This window comes from Heterocephalus glaber, unplaced genomic scaffold (genome assembly GCF_053883595.1).
Source record: "Heterocephalus glaber isolate CG9 unplaced genomic scaffold, H.glaber_assembly_v1.0 deba00000470, whole genome shotgun sequence".
Taxonomy (NCBI): Eukaryota; Metazoa; Chordata; class Mammalia; order Rodentia; family Bathyergidae; genus Heterocephalus; species Heterocephalus glaber.
This window is the reverse complement of record NW_028258145.1, coordinates 2,459,015-2,477,798: the sequence shown is the minus strand read 5'-3', so window position 1 is coordinate 2,477,798 and position 18,784 is coordinate 2,459,015. Positions and strand designations below refer to the sequence as shown.

Sequence of the window (18,784 nt, the reverse complement as noted above, 5' to 3'; positions counted from 1 at the left end):
CTAGATAGACCCTCAGGGATGGGGAAATTGTTTCTTCCTTGTAGGATTGTATGCAAATTTTAAAAATAAGTGATTATACCCACCATGCAAATGTCTTAAAAGACACTGTGACACAGAAAAAGAAATACAAGGGCTGGGGATTTAGCTCAGTGGTTTCGCCGCCTGCTACGCAAGTGCAAGGACCCATTTTGATCCCTGGTACCAGAAAAAAAAACCCAAAAGAAATACAAATAGCACTTTCTGCATTAATACTTGTAACTAAATGGTCAATTATCTTTTTATTATGGTAAAAATTTTGCCACTCTAACTAGTTCTAGGTGCACAATTCAGTGGGATTAAGTCTGGGTGCATTGTTGTGCCACCACTGCCACGAAGCAATTCCAGAACTTCATCACTCCAAATTGAAATGCTGGGGTTCTGTTTTCTGCAGTGCTGGGGATCACAGCCAGGACCTTGCCATCCTGGGCAACTGTACCTACTAAGCTCCGCCTATTACAGGCCTGTGCCACCACACAGCTGAGGGACCCCCACCGCAGCTACAGTGTCTTCCTGTCCGTCTGTCTGCATTTAGATTGCTTCCCGTGGGCCTCCTGTGAACCGTGCTGGTGTGAACTGGGTTTAAGTAACCGAGTTCTTGCTTTTCTGAATGTACGCTCAGAACTGGACCCGCTGGACTATGTGGTGATTACAAAGGCTTTAGGACATAAAATGACGCCAGGTCTCACTCATATGAGAAACAAGAAGAAAACTTTTTTTTTTTAATTTTTTTTTTTGGTACTGGGGATCAAACTCAGGACCTTTCCCTTGCAAGGCAGGCGCCGGAACCACTGAGCTAAATCCCTGGCCCGAAAACTATTTTTTTGTACCAGGAATCAATCTCAGAACAGGTGCGGCACCACTGAGCTACATCCCCAGCCGAACAATAAAAACTCTAGAAGTGGCTTTGGTCTGTATGGCTGACCAAAGGCCAGCAAGGTTGGCAAGTGGTGTGGAAAGAGCCTTGGTGCCAACTGCGGGCCCTCTCCTTCCTTTAGGAGTTGCATTCTCATTTGTGCACTCCATGGGTGCAGTGAGAAAAAACAATGGGGCTTTTGTGACCAAGCAGTGCTGATCCTGGCTGGGGCAAGGGATGCTCTTTCACCCCCCACCCCCTTGCTGTGGGGTCCGGACTCCTGGCCTTGGTCCTCACAGCCTGCACCACCTGGCCCAGGCCCAAGGCCAGCACATCACCGGCCCCCTGCCGGTGGGACACGGGGTGGCAGTCGTAGGTGCTGGTCCCTCCACCCTGTGGTGGGCGGGACCCTGCTCTCCTGCCTCTTCTTGGCTTTGAAGGGATGAGAAAGGCAGGTCTCTTACTACAGACACTGCAACTTTGGGGTCCATCTTTCTATTTGTGATCAATTAACATTCGTTGAGCCTACCTAAGGAAATAAGTGGCACACAAAGAACATGTGTGTAAAAGGGAGGGATCATAGGACGAAAATGTATACCTGTCTTAGCACATCTGATCTGCACAGATGGAGGGCATATCTTGTTCTTGCATAGGTGTATTTACATGGGTGAATAAATAGCCAAGATCGGTAAAATAGGCACATAAGAGAGTAGCAGTGGTTTACGCCTGTAATCCCAGCAACTCTGGGGGCCCAGGCAGAAAGATCACAAATTTTGAGATCCTGTCTCAAAATTTAGAAAAATAAAATTTAAAAGGACTGGGGATGTAGTTCAGTGGTAGAGCATGTGCTTTTTTTTTTTTTTTTTTTTTGGTACCAGGGATTGAACTCAGGTCCTTGTGCTTGCGCAGCAGACGGCGAAACCACTGAGCTAAATCCTTGGCTGGAGCATATGCTTTGCATGTGAGAAGCCCTGAGTTCAAAGCAGAGGGCCACTAGGGCGTGGCCCGGGTCTTTCTCTCCCCAGCTCCTCCCTTCTCTCACTGCTTCCTGGCCACCATGACACCATGACGTGAGCAGCTCTCCTTCCCCAGACCCTCCCAGCCCACCCTTCTGCCTTGGAGCTGACCAGCCAGGAACTACAAACCTGAGCCAAAATACACCTCTCCTCCTATAAGATGTGGGTGTCTGGTACTGTGTCCAGCAATGGGAAATTACCAAGACATCAAGGTAAGAAGAGGAAAGGTTTACTTTAGCTCATGGTTTTGGAGGTTTCTTTCCATGGCAAGTTGCCTGGTGCTTTTAGGCCTGTGGTGAGGTAGCACTGCATGGTGGAGGAAACTGGTCACCTCGTGGTGGGAAGCAAAGACACAGGGAGGAAAAGGGGTCCATATCTCCTTCAAGGCCACACCCCCAATGACCTAGTTTCCTCCCACCAGGCCACAGTGCCACAGGCTGAGACTAAGCCTTTAACACACCAGCCTGGGAGGGACACACCCAAAACACAGAAGGCTCATTTTCTAGACTGGATTCTATACCCCCCAAATAACTCTCACACACTTGCCAGAAAAGAGGACCCAATTATTAAAGACTATGAATAAAAAATTCATAGAAAAGCAATCCAGATGGCCACTTCACATGAGAAAAAATGCTCAAATATACTAGTGGTTAGATGACTGCACAGATCTGTCCCAGTGAGCATGTCATATACTGGAGGGCATAGTTTAGGGTGGCACCTGGGGCTCTTAACCCACCACGGGCCCTGGCTTCAGCTCTCCATGAGAGCTAGGTCTCCATGAGGCTGCAGGCATGGTGTCACCCAAGGCCATGCCATCTGAGAAGGACCTACATCCATGTGCCTCACGTGGATGGCAAGTGGGTGGGTGTTGTTGGCAAGAGGCCTCCATTTCTCTCACACAGGCCTCTCCAAATGCTTCTTGAGTGTCCTTTGGAGTTGCAAGTGGCTTCCTCCTGGGGCAAATGATCTATGTGCTGGCACTGTGGAAGTTCCAATGTATTTTTTCACTTAGCCGTGGAAGCCATGCACTACCATTTTTTCAGTATTCTGCTAGAGGCAGAGAGGCATGATTTAACATGAGAACAACAAAAAATATGACCACAGAGGCATTGTTTTCCTGGAGGCTGGCTCATGCAATTTACAACTCTTTTTTCTTTGTCTTTCAATTAATAACTTCTTTATTCTGGAAAAGCAAATCAAATTCATATTCGTATAAACACTGACATTACAAAGTACAGGGAAAAGGGGAAGGGAGGAAGAAACAAAACCCTCTACAAATCCTAATACTGTCTCACCCAATAAGACCATAATGCTTTGTCCCATATTCAATCACTTATATAATAAACCACAAATAAAATCTTCTCTGGAAGATATACTGCTCCCCTTTGAGATGGCAGGGAAAAGGGACTGGACGTTGGGGTAGGAGTCTTCATTCTTTTTTCTTTTTTGGTACTGGGGATCGAAATCAGGACCTTGTGCTTGTGGGGCAGGTGGCAGAACCACTGAGCTAAATCCCTGGCCCAGGAGGCTTTATTCTTTTGGCGGATCCTCTCAGTCATAGATATTGCTGCACTGTTAATTAAAAATATAGGGCCGTGAATTTAGCTCAGTGTTTTCGCCGCCTGTTATGCAAGCGCAAAGACCTGAGTTCGATCCCCGGTACCAAAAAAAAAAAAAAAAAATATATATATATATATATATATATATATATATATATATATATATGCTTCTCTGTAAAGCATTAAAAAAAAAAAAAAAAAAAAAGGGCCAGGGATTTAGCTCAGTGGTTCTGCCACCTGCCTTGAAAGCGCAAAGTCCTAAGTTCGATCCCTGGTACCAAAAAAACCCCAAAAAGCAAAAACAAAAACTCCAAGGATGAGATGGCTGAGGTCTCAGCTCAAGTATCTCCAAATACATTCAACAGGTCCATACCCAGACCTTTCTGTGTGTTATTTCTTGGTTGTTTTCTGGATCAATGCCATTCTCTGCTTACGTGCTTCTGTGGTACAAGCTTTTTTGTAGGGCTGGATTTCTTCAGAGCCGAATCCTGGGATCCACATGTTCCACTGGCACTCTAGGTGCAGCTGGACGTCCTTCACCTCCAGGGTGCTGGACCGATGCCGAGTGAGCTGGCAGGCTGGTCACCATGCTCTCAATGAAGTCATCAGCAATCTGCAGCAGCATTTCCTCCACATCTGCATCTGGCTGTTCATTAGAATCCACTTCTCTTACTAAGATCTGTAATTTCTTGGTCAAAACCTGATTTTTCTCGGGGCTAAGACCTCCTGCCCCAGGAGTGCCTGGTATCTTTACCACAGTGGTGCTATTGGCCATGGAGCCACGTAGAGGGGTGCTGGCTGGTTCTGGTTTTATGGATGAAAAATTGGAGAGGTTGATAAGTGCTGAGGGGCCAAACTGGTTCATAATCTGCCAAGCTTTGGAGTTCAGCTCATAGAGCTTATCGAGATCTTGTTTCTTTTTGGAGCTGTAAGGACCAAGGCCAGTCAAAGGCAGCAGTGTCTATCTCCCCATGACATGTGGAGACTGCCCCAGTGAAGCTTTGTCTCAGCAGTGGTCCAACTGCATGGCCCTCCCCGAGTAGTTTCCAGCACTGCTCCCCACCTCCAACCTGGAAACGCACTCCCAAGACTCTCATGCGCAAAATACACTTCATCTTCCCCGAAGGTCCCGGAAGTCACACCCCATTGAAGATTGACTGAAGCCCAGAATGTCAACTAAAGTGAGTACAGTGCCTCAGATCTGTTCCTAAAACACGACAGTGGCTTCAGTGTGATTCCTTCGATCAGATCTATGAATTGAAGCGGTTACCTGCCCCCACATACACCAAACATGAAGCTTGTGGCTCACTGGCTCTAGGGTGCTGCCCAATCCACACAGCGATGCTGTGTGAGATGGTGGTCAGGGACACCAAGGTTTGTCAGCCAAAGATGCCAGAGAACAAAATCTGAGGGAGGGAAAGCAGCTAGAAGTGTAAAGGGGGCCATGCAGACAAGAGCCATGAGTCTGATCCCCACCCTCTGCCCACATTCCTGCTGCAAAAAGTGGAAGCTGGATCAACTGAAAGAAGAGCCCAAGGCAGGTAGAGCACCCAGAAACCGGAGGGGAGGAGTCATGGAGATGGCCACATCCCTGGCTAAGCACCAATCTGGCAGGCAGAAGAGAGATGATCAGGTGTGACAGCAATAGGTGAATATCGATCAGGACAGTTATCAGTAACTGCAGACTGTGAGGGACATGAAGTCTGAGGTTTGAATCCAGGCAAATTCACTGCTTACAAGACTAAAACTCTACGTATCTGCAGAGGACATGACAACATTCAAACTCACTGTGACATTTCATTTACAATACCCAAGTTTCAGCCAAAAATGACTAACCATGTAAAGAAACATGAATCCGTAATCTATATTCAGGAAAACGGATAATCAGTTGATGCTACCAGGGCTGAGATTAAGACATGGCAAAGACTTCAGAGTTGGTATATAAGCATGTTCAAAAAGAATTTTAAAAGAAAATCTGTTCAAATAATTTGAAAATGAAAAATGAATAGGGAATCTCAAAAGAGAAATAAAACACTCAAGTGAAAATCTTATGGCTTGGGCCGGGGCTTTAGCTCAGTGGTCCTGCCACCATGGCAAGCACCACTGGCTTGCCACCTGGCAAGCCAAGGTCCTGAGTTCGTTCCCTGGTACCAAAAACAAAATCTTATGGCTGAAAACTAACTGAAACACACACCTGGCTATCTGGGCTTATCCTTCTATGCTTGCAGATGGGGCCTTATGGACGACAGGAATCACCCAGCTCTAGAGGGTGGGTTGTCTATCAAGGCCCTGACAGGTTGGTAGGTGGGGTGGGGAGGCTTTCCTGGTTTAGAGATAGTGCCTTCTGTGTCCTTACGTGGCAGAAGGGGTGAACAAGCACTCTTAGCCTCTTACAAGAGTGCTATTCTCATTCATGAGCTATTCACCCCTGAAGTCCCCCCTCATAATCCCACTGCTTTGAGGATTAGGTTCAACACAGGTGTTTGTGGAGGGGACACAGCATTGAGGCCACAGCACCCATACAAGTCACATGAGGGAGGAGTCTGGAAGCAGGTGGAAAGGGGAGTTCATTAGGCCCAGACCCCACTGTAGAGAAGGGAGACAGAAGAGGGGTGAGTGGACTCCAAGAGCTGCTCTCAGCACCAAAGCGCAAGCAAGAGGACCAGGTGCACCAGAACAGAAACTCATGCTGCTGTCCCCCTAAGCCAATCACAAGTGATGGAGCAGAGCAGGTGACACTCTGGACACCGTCTGGGGAACACATTCCTGGCGGGTATTTGATGTGGTTTTTGGTTTAGGAGCAAGTTATTACCAAGAATAAATTACCAAGCCCTGGGGACTTAGCTCAGTGGCACCATGCTTGCCTGCAAAAAAAAAAAATAACAATAATAATAATAATAATCACCAATTACATACCATGCTGCTTTTGTTTTTTGCTACTGGTAATCAAACTTAAGACCTTGCACTTGCCAGGAAGGTGTGGTGCCACTGAGCTAAATCCTTGGCCCTATATCCTGCTGCTTCTGGCCTAGCATCTGAGATCTCGACTTAGCTAGTAAGGGTGCAGGGGTTCCGGCAGAGACAGGACTGCCAAGGACAGAATTCCTCGGATCAACACCTGCAATCCTGTTCCAAGCTAGAAGCATAGTGTACTCTGTTGGGTCCCTGAGGTGATGGGAAGAAAGTTTAGATCTGTGGGTGCTCTGATTTCTGAGGAGCTGGGCGCCACTGCTCTGCAAGCAGCACATGCCCTGGTGGCCAGGAAGTGCGGCTCCCAGGCAGCTGCCTCAGGTGTCACCTCACCTGTGTGCTTCCTCCCTGTGACATGGTGTGGTAACAGTGTGCTGCTTCGAGGGATGTGGAGAAGGCCGCACAGTGACTGGTGAGCACTTCCTGACCTGGGCAGTCACTGCCCCCCTGCCCCTGAAGACTCCAAGGGCACTCAGACATGGACTCCACCCAGAGCCTTCCCTCCAGGCAGCAACTGCTCCCTTCTCCACTCTCCCACCAGGCGGATCACCATGACCTCCAGCACTTCCTGCCTCACAGCGACTGTATCCTGGGAGGAGTAACTAGGCACAACACCAACAGCACACACCTAGTGACATGCAGATATCTCGTCAGGTACATCCTTCAGGAAGATTTCATTTTTTAGTATTATATACACATTTATAAGTGTACACGCAGAGTACTTTACGTACATAGAAAAGGGAGCTCTCAAGAACATTAAGCAGCTACGAAACAATTCTTTTCTACAAGAGTAAAGTGTGGAAAATAACAGTTGGATGGAGGAGATTGAAAGCACCCAATACACAGTGGACACTGTTCACAGTTGGACCATGAGCTCATGATGCCATCTTCCTTATCTTGCCCAAGTGGTCAGTCCGTTTTGGACAGAGCCTTGGGCACCAGTGCCCAGACAGTGACGATGACAGGCGGAGCAACAGGCCCTGTAGGTGCTGGTGACAGCCTTGCTGCAGCACCCGTATCTTCGTCCAGACTGGAGACAACCAGGCCTCAGACTCCCTGCCTCACGAGAACATCAGAAAGATCCTCGGTTCCTTCCAGCTTCAGATTCTGAGGGTCAAGCAAGACACACAGGGTCTTAGACTGGGACAAGAACCTTAAAGCCAGTTCTCAGCAAGACAACAAGGTAGTGACTACAGGATGAGGACTGAAGCTAGCTCCCAGGCTTCCCATGCCCAGGACTGTGGGGTCCCTCAAGGCAGAAGGTGACTCCACCTGAACACAGCACCGGGACCCACTGGGAGAAGGGGCGCAGGGGAGGAACAGGGAGCCAGCTAGCCCTTTCTGCCGTGCTGAGCTGGCTCCAGGCTGCTCTCTCAGGGGAACAAGGCAGGTTTCTGTGGAGATGTCCAGCAGGGGCAGCACCCTGATCCCTGGACTGGGGCAAATGAGTGAATTAGTATCACCTTTATCCTTTTTTGTGTTGTTCTGAGACTACACAGCTCCCTATGCTCCCCAGGCTGGTCTCGAACTCCTGGAGCTCACGGGGTCCTCCTGCCTCAGCCTCCCAAAGATCTGGGACTCCAGGCACGAACACTCTTAGCTTGGACCTTAGGAGCCTGGTGTGCATGGAGAATGTACCAGCAGAACCTGACAGCACCTCACCTATGGAGACGAGAGGATGACAGTCCGGGTTCCCCAGGACAGCCTGGCATGGAGAACACTCAGGAGACCCTCCCTCAGATGGCCGCCACACAGAGCCACTGGCAGAGCTCCAGTCAGGCAGATGGTAACAGTGTGACTTTGTCACTATTTTCTCCTAATCATCTTCCTTCGTGACAGCAAATACCTCCGATGTGTTAGGACCCATGGGGAGACACTTCCACTACCATGTCTCACAACCAGGCAGGTGCCATGTGCCCACTAACTACCCTTGCTTAGAGGGCTTTTGCACAGAACACGCCGTCCCAATTCAGCCACTGCCACCAGGCTTCCCAGGAGTGGTCTCTCCCTCGAGGGCGAAGCTGGGCTCTGCTCAGGCCTCTGGTTTGGACACTCACTCTGGTGGCTCCAGGCAGCCCCCACACCCAGCCTACGGCTCTTCTGAGTCCTTCCAGTTCCCCACTGAAAGCCTCTTAGCCTCTGCCACTGCCAGCTTCTCCCTCCTCAGTGAGCCATGCGCATGGGGTTGGGCAAGAGACAACGCCCAGCTCCCAAGGCAGCCTGGGTCCCGGGGACCCTCTCCAAAGCAGGGCAGGCTTGGGAATTGGAGCCAACATTGCCGCCCCAACTTCTGGAGACAGAGGTCACATGTGGGCATGTGGGACTACCTAAGGGCTTCCACCAGCATCCACTTTGTTACCAATCCACTGCCATCTATCCACCTTGCCAAACCACATGTTGGCGTCCAGCCAGGCACACACCCCAGGGTCCCCACTGCTCAGGGCAGGCCCTGTCCTAGAGGAGGTTTGGGATTCTCACTTTGGAGCACAATGCCAGCCCTGCACCCAGGCCAGGGCCATGGCCCAGGCCTCTACTGCAAAGTGCCAACGTCAGTGCTATGGACACCAACTGTCCAGGTGCCCGGTGTATGGGGTTAGTGTTGTCTGCCATCTGGGGCTCCTAAGAGGAGGACCCCTCTGCTCTTACCACAACTCCCCAAGGTGGCCAGCTGAGGGTGACAGGGCACAGTCAGGAGCCTGCCCCAATGACGCCAGGGCACCTGGGACTCTCCTTCCTGTGCCAGATGACTCTGCTCCTAACAGCTCGCTCCCTCCCTGCACATGGCTGCTGGTGCCGGCCTATCTCCAGCCTCCCTTTCCGCAATGGCTGACTTTCCTCCGCCTCTCCTCACCTCTCCTCTTCTCTGCCGTGTCTCTCACAAGTCTGGTCTCTGGCACTTATAGGCCTTGGCTTTTAAAGTGTTCGACACCCAGTGAAGTAAAAGCACTCTATTTTCTTAGGAGGGGAAACGGGGATGATCATAATTCCACTGTCTAAAACCTTCCTGTACAGAGTTGAGCCTTGTGGTGCACATCTGTAATCCTAGCACTAGGGAGGCTGTGGCAAGAGGATCACTGCAAGTCTCAGGTCAGCTCAGCCTACATAGTGAATTCAAGGCCAGCCTGAGTTACATAGTGAGACCCAGTCTCAAAAACCTAACCTAACCTAACCTAACCTTCCTGTTTTGGACGTTTTCACCATTTCCACTGCTGGTAAAGCTGGTGGCCATTTGCTGAGTGACTTCTCAGTGCCTGACTGATGCCTGGGCTGAAGGCGCTGTGTCAAATGCTCTATGGTAGGCCCAGAAGCTCTGGTGAGAGGCTCCAGAAGGAGGGAGTGCTAAACAGGGTGTGTTCAAGCCTCCCTGCCCACCCAGTGACCTACCTTTTCGTTGGCCAAGTGCAGGAGGCAGGCGAAAGCCAGAGGTATGGAGAGGTTCTGGGCCATGGTGGGGGGCAGGCTGGAAACAGGGGAGGACACAGTGGTCAGTGCAGGGAAGAACAGAGGCTGGCTCACCACAATGAGCGCGCGCACACACACACACACACACACACACACACACACACACACAGAGGGAACAGTGAGGACACAGGGTATTTCAGATGTGCCACACAGCAGCTTTCTCTAGTTTCATATCTGGAAATGAGATACCCTTCTAAAGCAACTACCAAAGCAGAGAAAGGCAGACATGCAGCAGGCCTGCCACACCAACTGCCCCACCATGCACTCAGTGGGGTAGAGAGGACAAGTATGTCTGTGTGTCCCCATACATCCTGCCCCAGCCAGCACGAACCTCTTCTGCAGGTCCTTCGTGAGCCCGCTAAGCATCTTGTTGCTGGCTACCCTCACCAGGGCTCCTCCTGCACCAGGTTCGCTGAGGCTCACCTACCAGAAGACAGACATGGAAGGTCAGTGCACTTCAGAGAGGCCCGAGGACACGCACAAGGCTGTGTCTCCACCAAGAAAAGGACACGTACAACAGGGAAACAAGTCCTTGGTTATCTCTAGGGAACACCTCGGGAACTGGGGCTCAGCCCTGCATAGATGGTGATATTCACTGAGTTACAGTAAGCATCACAGCAGAACCAGTGTGATCTGAAGGGGAAACTGCAAAGGGCTCCTAAAGCCCTTGGAAAAGTTTAACAAAAACATAAATGATGATTTATAGCTTCAACAGGATTACACAGCTAGAGACAGCATAAAATCCGTATTTAAAAGTACGGCCGGGGATTTAGCTCAGTGGTTATGCCACCTGCTGCACAAGCGCAAGGATCAACCCAAGTTTGATCCCCGGTACCAAAAAAAAAAAAAAAGTAAACTAACAAAAATACCTTGCTTCCTCTTTATAATAGGTAAGCAGTTAAAGAAGTGTATCTGGCCTAGAATGTACATAAAAATAATTTGTGGCTGGGTGTGGTAATGTACACCTGTAATCTCAGGTCCTTGAGAGGCTGGAGTAGGAGGATTACAGTTCAAGACCAGCCTTGGCAACAGAGACCTAGTCTCAAAATGAAAAAGGCTGGGGGCCAGGGATTTAGCTCAGTGGTGCCAGCACCTGCCTCGCAAGTGCAAGGTCCAAGTTCAATCCTCAATACCAAAAAAAAAGGCTGGAGACATGGTGCCATGGTAGGGCACTTGTCCTGGCTCAGTCCCTAGCACTGAAAAGAATCCATGATGCCCAAAGGTTCACAGACGGGTGGTGGGAGGTAGAGGACAGCCAATAGTTTAATAAAACATTCAGTCACGGAAGTGGGGGTTCATACTAGACTTATTTTTCTCTCTACTCTTCTACTTTTGTATGACTATTTTGTAATAAAATGATTTTTTTTTGGTACCAGGGATCCAACTTGGGTCCTTGCGCTTGCATAAAATGATTTTTTAAAAGAATAAGCCTTTAATGAACCAGAATTCCTGGAGGCAGGGCATGAGGAATCATTAAATCTCAAAATCATTATTGTTGATGTTTTGAGACAGGGTCTTGCTGTGTAATTTGGGGTGACCTTGAACTCATGATGATCCTCCTGCCTCATCCTCTCCAGTGCTAGGATCACAGGCTTACACCACCATGCCTGGCTTCCCCCCTCTCTTTAAAAAACAGTCTTCTGCACTCAAAGCTGATTCTATGTTAGGAAATGAACTCCGAGCAGGACTGACGCTTTCTCCTGAACACTTCAGAGCATGCTGCTCTGGCCTTCAGCCAAACCATGAACGCCCACTTCTCAGCCAGCAGTGGGGAGGAGAGGCTGAGCTCTGGAGCCCCAAGCACTCCTTGAGCAGGAAGGGTTTGAAAAGGAGGGGGCCTGAAACATTCACTGAGTTGGACAAGTAATCGCGGCTTCACCTCAAGAAGGAATATGATGGCATGATGGTTTCTCTGCATTTTCCCACCTGAGAACTCATTCCCCAAATCAGAATTACTAGACTGAATGGTTTCAACATTTTATGGCACCTGACAAGTAGTTATATGTGCTTTACTTTCTAAAAGATTGTCTTTCAATTTAGATTGCTACCAGCAATAAGTATTCTAACTTTGCTTCAACTCATACTGGGTGTATTGTTTAGCTGTGAAACTGCTGTTTTCAAGCATCAGAAGATGCTCTTGTTTTTGTCTTGGTCACCACCAAGGGTGAACATGTCCTGCTCACGTCTCTCCCAGGCGTGGCGTCTTCCTTGTTCTTCTGGGGCCAATGACCAGAGGCAGCCGGAGTGGTCGCCATTGCCCCGGCTCCCTTGGGGCATGTGGGCAGTGTCACTTACCTCAGCGCTGGCCTCCTTTCTGGAGGACTCTGTCAGCAGGCTCCACATGCTCTGCTTCAGCTTCTTCATGTCCATCTTTTTGGCAGTCTTGGCATAATGAATTTCAATTTTGTTTACCTGAAATAGGTATGCAACAAGGTGAAACTAAGCAAAAGAAAAAAACACCATCAATTCACTGTAAAAACTCTGGAGTTAGAATAAAGAAGGAATTTAGGGCCAGGGATTTAGCTCAGTGGTTCCACCACCTGCCTCAGAAGTGCAAGGTCCCGAGTTCAATCCCTGGTACCAAAAAAAAAAAAGAGGGAATCTAGTTTTCCTTTTTTTAACTATAAGACAATTTGAAGGTAGGGGAAAAAGGGAGACAGTGAGAGCAAGCAAGCAGACAGCTACTCTGGACAAGTAGGGAGTATTCAAAAGGGAAATACTCTCAGTTTTAACCAAAGAGTTAGTTTTCTTTGGACATACTAAGTCCCTCATGTCAAATTTAATTTCTTAACTGGGCATGGTGGTGCATATGGGTAATCGCACCACTCAGGAGGCTGAGGCAGGAGGATTGCTATGAGTCTGAGACCAGCCTGGGCTACACAGTGAGTTCAAGATCTACTTAAAATACATAGCGAGACCCTGTCTCAAAAAAAAAAAATTTTTTTTTAAATTCTTTTTGATCAGGATGCTGAGACAAGAGAATTCCAAATCTAAGGCTAGACTTGCAACTTAGTGAGACTCTGCCTCATTTTAAAGGGGGTGGGGGGGCGCTGGGATATAGCTCAGTAGCCCTGAGTTCACTCTCCAGTACTAGCCCCCTCCAAAAAAAGGTAAGCTGCATTAAAGCTAACCTTGAGTTCTAGTGCAAAAGAGGTAACTGAAAGTACCAAGCCGCTAACTCATATGGAATGGAGGTATGTAATGCAGGATAACTTAACATTAATGAAACTGTGCCACACAGGTAGCCTTGCTGACTCAGCACTCCCATCCACATTCTCGGCATGCAGGTTCTGTGCACCTGCTTTATTTGGGTGACAGACTCAGTGCTTGTTATGTGACTCACCAAGATCTTAGGAGCTGGGGCATAGTGAAGGCAGTGAGAGAGCGTTTGCCCAACATGCATACATGAATGAATGGATAAAAAAGCTCTTTGGAGAAAGGGTCAATTATTCCACACAAACCTACCTGGCATCAGTCCCTCCTTGCCGCCCTGTTTAAGACTCAGCCACTTAGAGAGCAACAAGTTGAAACTGAGTCAGGGGGGATAAGGCTCAGGTTGACGGGACTCTCATTCAGGAGGTAAACTAAACAGATTCCAGGCAACAGTGTAAATCTCAGCTGCTGTATCTTTACCTTCTGCGGCTCGGCCACCAGGTTGGACTCCCCATATGTTGTGATGTCAGCTCGGCCCTCAGGAGCGTCACCATTCTCTTGTACTGTCCTCAGTGTGTGGCAGGGGCCAGATGTGAGGTCAAAGGTCCCAACTGGCGCTGCCAGTAAGTCGTCTGACTCTTCAGAGTCGCTGTCAGCGGCCTGGGTAGGGAAACAGCTCTTCAGTTTCAGTGGAAGCTCCCAGCAGGGGCTTAGAAACATCCGTGAAACAGAGCCAAGCACACAAAGCCAGAACAGACCAGCTGAGAGTTCACAAGGTAAGCCATGTCTATGGGGCCTTCTGGTTTCTCCTGCTCCATAGAAATCCTCCTGAGATGAGGGTTACCACCCTAAGACCTCTATGGCAAGAGCTAAATGAATTCAACCATCCCAATGGTCACAGTGGCCCTGTGGCTTCTAGCCAACGAAGATTTCATTTTACAGAGTGTCCTGAAATACTAGAGACACAGTATGCATCCATCATGTGACAAAGTCACAAGATGGGGCCAGGGTTACAGGTCAGCACGAGCCCCTGGTTCAATCCCTGGCATCCCCCACCCCCCCAAGAAAAGCATAGGACATTCTGGGGGCGTATCGGGCAGCCTGGAGCCAGCAAGAGAGGCTTTCTCAGGACCACACTGAGCAAGTGGGCAGGACTGGGGGAGGGGGCTGTCTCTCAGCAGCCTCCCATGTGAGTCCCATGCACATTCTTATTCAGGAAGCACTGTTCAGGGGCCAGGTGGAGTCTGCACTAGACTCTCACAACTCACCTCTCCTCCATGTGGGAAGCAAGGGACGTAACTATTCTTCCTGGGCCTTTCCCCTCCCCACACACAGGCACACAGATGAGGCCACTTGTATTTACTATCTCATTAGTAGATTTACTAATGAAAAATGGAAATTATTTAGCTCAAGCCAGGATCTACAGATGAAGAGTGGCTTCTCCGAGCTCACAATGTAGAAGCTAGTCAGAGGTGGAAGTCTGATCTCTGAAAGGCCCTGAAGACTTTTCTGCCCCCATAGACCACACCACCTCCTCCTGTGTGGTTTTTTTTTTTTTTAACTCAGCCAGAACACTGGCTCTTGAGAAGAGGAAGAGCGTTCATATTCCTGAAAAACTCCCACATAGCCGAGACTGGTGTTCATGGCCCAGGTGAATTATTCCACCTGTGCCCCAACTCATTACCAGGGACACCCAGCACTTCCTGGATGCAGGCCAGCATGAAAGGCAGAACCTGCATCCGGAGAACCCCACCAGCTCTGCCACATGGAAGGGGAGGCAGGAAGCAGGGAAGAAACCATTTCTTGCTTAGAGGGAACGACAGAGCTCATCTCGTTTACCTGGAGCCCAGGGCAAAAGTTGGAGGTGTCACTGGGGTTATTGTAGTCATAGTCCCCAATTTCTTCATAATGTTCAGTCCCTGTCTTCTGGCGCTGGTCCATTTTAAGTAACTAGAATAAAGGAAAGAACAACAAAAATGCAAAAAGCAATTTTTAGAAAAGCAGCTACTGCACTAAGTTGGGGAAGTCAAGCCTGGTTCCAATCTCTGAGCTCCTCTCAGAATCACAGCTGTCCACTTGTGATTTCCCCACAGCAGAGCAGGGCCCGGAGCTTCCACAGCAGCCCCACTTCTGATTTCAGTGATGCCTTCTGTACAGGTTTTTGTAAAAAATGGGTCCTGCACTAAATCAAAAGTTGGAACCCCCTGCCCACAGCTACCTGAAAGGAACTTGTCCCACTTGACCGATAACCCACAGGCAGCCACCTCATTCCCTCCCCTGGTAACATCCATGGCCTCACAGAACCGTGTTCTCCTTCAGGAGGCCGCTGACTGCAGCCTCTGGGCATCTGTGGGTCCTTATACCAGTGGCCTGCACTCAGACATGTGAATGCAGGTTTATTAAATATTTTAATACAATTCCACAATTTTCTATACTTCAGAAAAAAGAAATGAACTTGTAATACAAGTCCAGACATATTAAATACTAACAACCTACCTGCCTGCAAACAGCAGTTCCTACATAAGGTCCTGACAAGCAGCTGCACCGTGAGGCCAGGCCAGGTTTGCTGGGAGTGTGTGTACCTGCCACAGCTCAGCCTTGCTCTGTGACTACAACAGGAACTCCCCATTCCTTGCCTCTAGTACCATGAGAGGAGCCACAGGCCAACAGGCAGGCAGAAATGAGGGCATGAGACCAGGTGGTCTAGATGCTCCTCAGGACAGTCCTAGGTGGAGCCTGGGCAGGTGCTCTTGAGGACATGACTCCGTGTGTCACTGCAGCTCCCTTCTATACCTGGATCACGAGCAAGGCAGTGTGGATTGTGTAAAGCACCGGGCAAGCGACACCACATCTTCCACGAGAAAGCCAGAGAATCATGAAATAACTAAGTTTTTGAAACCTCACCAAGACTGTGCATTCACTCACCCTAGTGCCCACACTTGAGCTATTTCTTTCTTTCCTTCTTTGTCCTTTTTTTGGATTGGGGATTGAACCCAGGACCTCTGCAAAGAACTACACCACCAGCCCTTGTTATATTTTTTGAGACAGGGTCTCACTAAGTTATGCAAGCAGGACTCAAACTTGCTATCCTGCCTCAGACTCCCAAAGTGCTGGGACACTGGCAGGTGCCACTGTGCCCAGACCCATAGCTGACAGATGTCCCTCCTCAGCAGCCCTGCTGGACAGACACGCCACCAGCTACTTGTCAGCATGCATGCCATAAGGAACCCAGGGTGGTCTCACCCTCAGGCCTGGTTTGAGATGCAGCTGGACAAGGGTATCAATCTCGTAGTGGAAATCCGTAGGAAGAGTGGTAGCTCTGTAGTTCTGGTTCTCCAGGGTGGACTTGCTCAGAACAGTAGCAGCCTATTTATTTAAAACAAGAAAGTTTTTAGGCATTTTTAATATCAATGGTCAAATACCTTGTTTTTCTTTTTCTTTTTTTTTTTTTTAAGGGGCTTGGGTGGCATTAGTCCACCATCGGAGACACCACGGATCTAAGTAAAATTTGCCAAGCATTCTCTGCCTTGTTCTAGAGGCGATTCTTCTACCCCTGCCCGGGACCATTTCTCAACAGCTCCTTTAGGGATTTGGGAGAGCGAAACAGCCAGGTTTCAGTTAACTCACATCTGGAAGGGAAAGAGGGGCAGAGAGTAATTTAAGCACTCAGAATAAACCCAGTACAAACCTTTGATTTTCGAAAATATACATCGAAGTCAATATCTTCATCAAAGTCTATCTTGAAATCTTTCTTTGTACTCTTCTTCCTTGTCTCTGACTGGGAGGTCATGTCTTCTGCAGGAAGGAACAGTCACACTGCTCACCACCATGGGCTAAATCACCTCATCTCACAAGACCTTGATAGCTGCATCGGCCGAGACACTGCATCCAAGCAGCTCCCCAGCTGGATGCTGCACCACATCCACTTCCATCCTGGACTACAGAATTCACGCTGCACTCACAAAACACATCCAACATATATGCTGAGTCTTCCCCTAGGACACAGAATGCAAGGCTGGCCCAGAAGGCAGAGTACTGCCCTTGTAGTGATTCTCCGTGTGCTCCAGGTCAGGCAGTCACCCCTTCGATTTCAAGCAACGGCGACACTCCTCTCAAGGAGCATGAGCCCATGTGCCCAGTCCTTCTGATCCCGGGACCTTACTCTTCCTGCTCAGAGCCCACAGATTTAACTGACCCTCATTCCACGCCAGCTCATCTGTGACAGCGGTCAGCATCTCCTGTCCCCAGCTAGTGCCCAATTGGCTGGTCACCTGCACTGCCTCTTGTCCTGAGGGTCCACCCGGAAGTACATACGTTTGTGTCGAGACCGAAAGCGCCAGTGATCTGGGCCAGCCCACATCTTCATGGTCCGGGGACTGAAGTAGGAATATTCTCCAGGTTTCATGGACAGAAGGGGACACATGGTCCGAATGTCTCCGTCGCCGAGGGAAATAATTTCTTCCCTGTAAGGCACAAGAAAGCATGAATGTTACATATAACACAACCACGTATTTACATGTAAAGAAGCATACAAACCTACCGTCCCACAGTGAACAGCATTTCTCAGAGCAATTCCAAAATAAATTCTTCATTATTTAACAATCCCCTAGTCCTTACTTTTCCAGTGCATTTGTTTCTCTTAATTTTATAACATATGTTTATGTCTATTCATGTACTTGGGATGTTTCAAAGTTCTTCATAAAATCCTAATCTACTTATTTGAGAGACTACTAAAGAGTTACAGAGAAATTAAACAGTGTGTGTATTTCTTTTTTTTCCTGAATATGAAGTTTCTATGTAAGACTACACAGGTAGTAAAATGTGAGGGCTGAGAGCTGAAATCAATTTCCTGAATCCCAGCTTCATGCCACACGCCATGACAGTCCTTCATTCTTTCTTCCCATGGCTGAGGGCACCGGCAGACACTGCTACAGTCCCTACTAACAGTGAACAAGGTGTTGTGCTAATTTCACTTTTAGCCCACCAAACACTTTCAGGGCCCCATCATGACCTGCTTGGGTCTCTAGCTTTATTCTCGGCCTAGTGTGACATGTCCAGCATTGCCTCTTTGGTTTAGGTTTTCACCTTTCTCCAAGGAGCTAGAATAGTGCAGCAGCTCTCTCCTCAAGAGCTATGCTGCCCTCTGGAGGTGAGGGTGGCAAGTCAGCTGCAGACACCCAGGGAAGCTAAGAAAGCTCTACAAAGGAGACTTCAGCTTTATCTATATAATTCCAAAAAAAAGACTATTTGTGCAATTATGTAATTAAAACAACTTTAAAAGTTAAAATACACTAAAACCAATTATGTTTTTAGTCTAAGACCTCGACTGTCATAGAACTTGATGTCTCAAGTACATTATTCAGCAGCAAACCTACAATAGGGGCACCCCACTCGGTCCCGTGCACTCTGCTGTCAAGAGTTCTGGTGGTTGGGCATCAATAGGCAAAGCAGTAGAGCTTGGTTCCCTACTGAGGCCCTGGCCCAGGCTGCTTGGAGGCCCTGCAGGTCCTGAACTCCAGTCACCAACAACTCCTTCATCACAGAAGTGGTGTGGCAGGCGCCTACCACCCAAGGTCCTCATTCAATAGCTAAGAGAATCCAGTCAGAGTATCCCCCTCCACAGGCCTGCAACCCTATCAGGGCACTCTCTCCTAACCCCTCTCAACATCCTGCCCCTCCTGCCCTTCAGCCCTGGTGAGTCCACTGTACTACGCATCAGCCAGCCCAGCAAT

The 18,784-nt window shown here is 48.8% G+C and overlaps 1 protein-coding gene and 1 pseudogene across 4 annotated transcripts in view; both read right to left on the bottom strand.

Annotated features, from left to right (window-relative positions):
* Positions 1 to 3,681: 3,681 nt before the first annotated feature.
* LOC147829744 (transcription initiation factor TFIID subunit 12 pseudogene) lies at positions 3,682 to 4,501 on the bottom strand (annotated as a pseudogene).
* A 2,583-nt stretch (positions 4,502 to 7,084) lies between these two features.
* Positions 7,085 to 18,784, bottom strand: part of Ncaph (non-SMC condensin I complex subunit H) — a 28,045-nt gene continuing 16,345 nt past the window's right edge. For 3 of the 4 annotated variants that reach the window (XM_004844362.3, XM_004844361.3, XM_087203013.1), the window contains 9 exons: positions 17,367 to 17,515; positions 16,741 to 16,847; positions 16,296 to 16,418; positions 14,892 to 15,002; positions 13,533 to 13,712; positions 12,195 to 12,311; positions 10,231 to 10,322; positions 9,822 to 9,897; positions 7,194 to 7,544 (listed from right to left, as the gene is read on the bottom strand). In XM_004844362.3, the coding sequence (XP_004844419.1) occupies positions 7,485 to 7,544; positions 9,822 to 9,897; positions 10,231 to 10,322; positions 12,195 to 12,311; positions 13,533 to 13,712; positions 14,892 to 15,002; positions 16,296 to 16,418; positions 16,741 to 16,847; positions 17,367 to 17,515 (1,015 nt within the window). In that variant the 3' untranslated portion in view covers positions 7,194 to 7,484. Of the gene's footprint in view, positions 7,545 to 9,821; positions 9,898 to 10,230; positions 10,323 to 12,194; positions 12,312 to 13,532; positions 13,713 to 14,891; positions 15,003 to 16,295; positions 16,419 to 16,740; positions 16,848 to 17,366; positions 17,516 to 18,784 lie in introns of all 4 variants that reach the window. The other variant, XM_004844363.3, reaches the window with a different exon arrangement.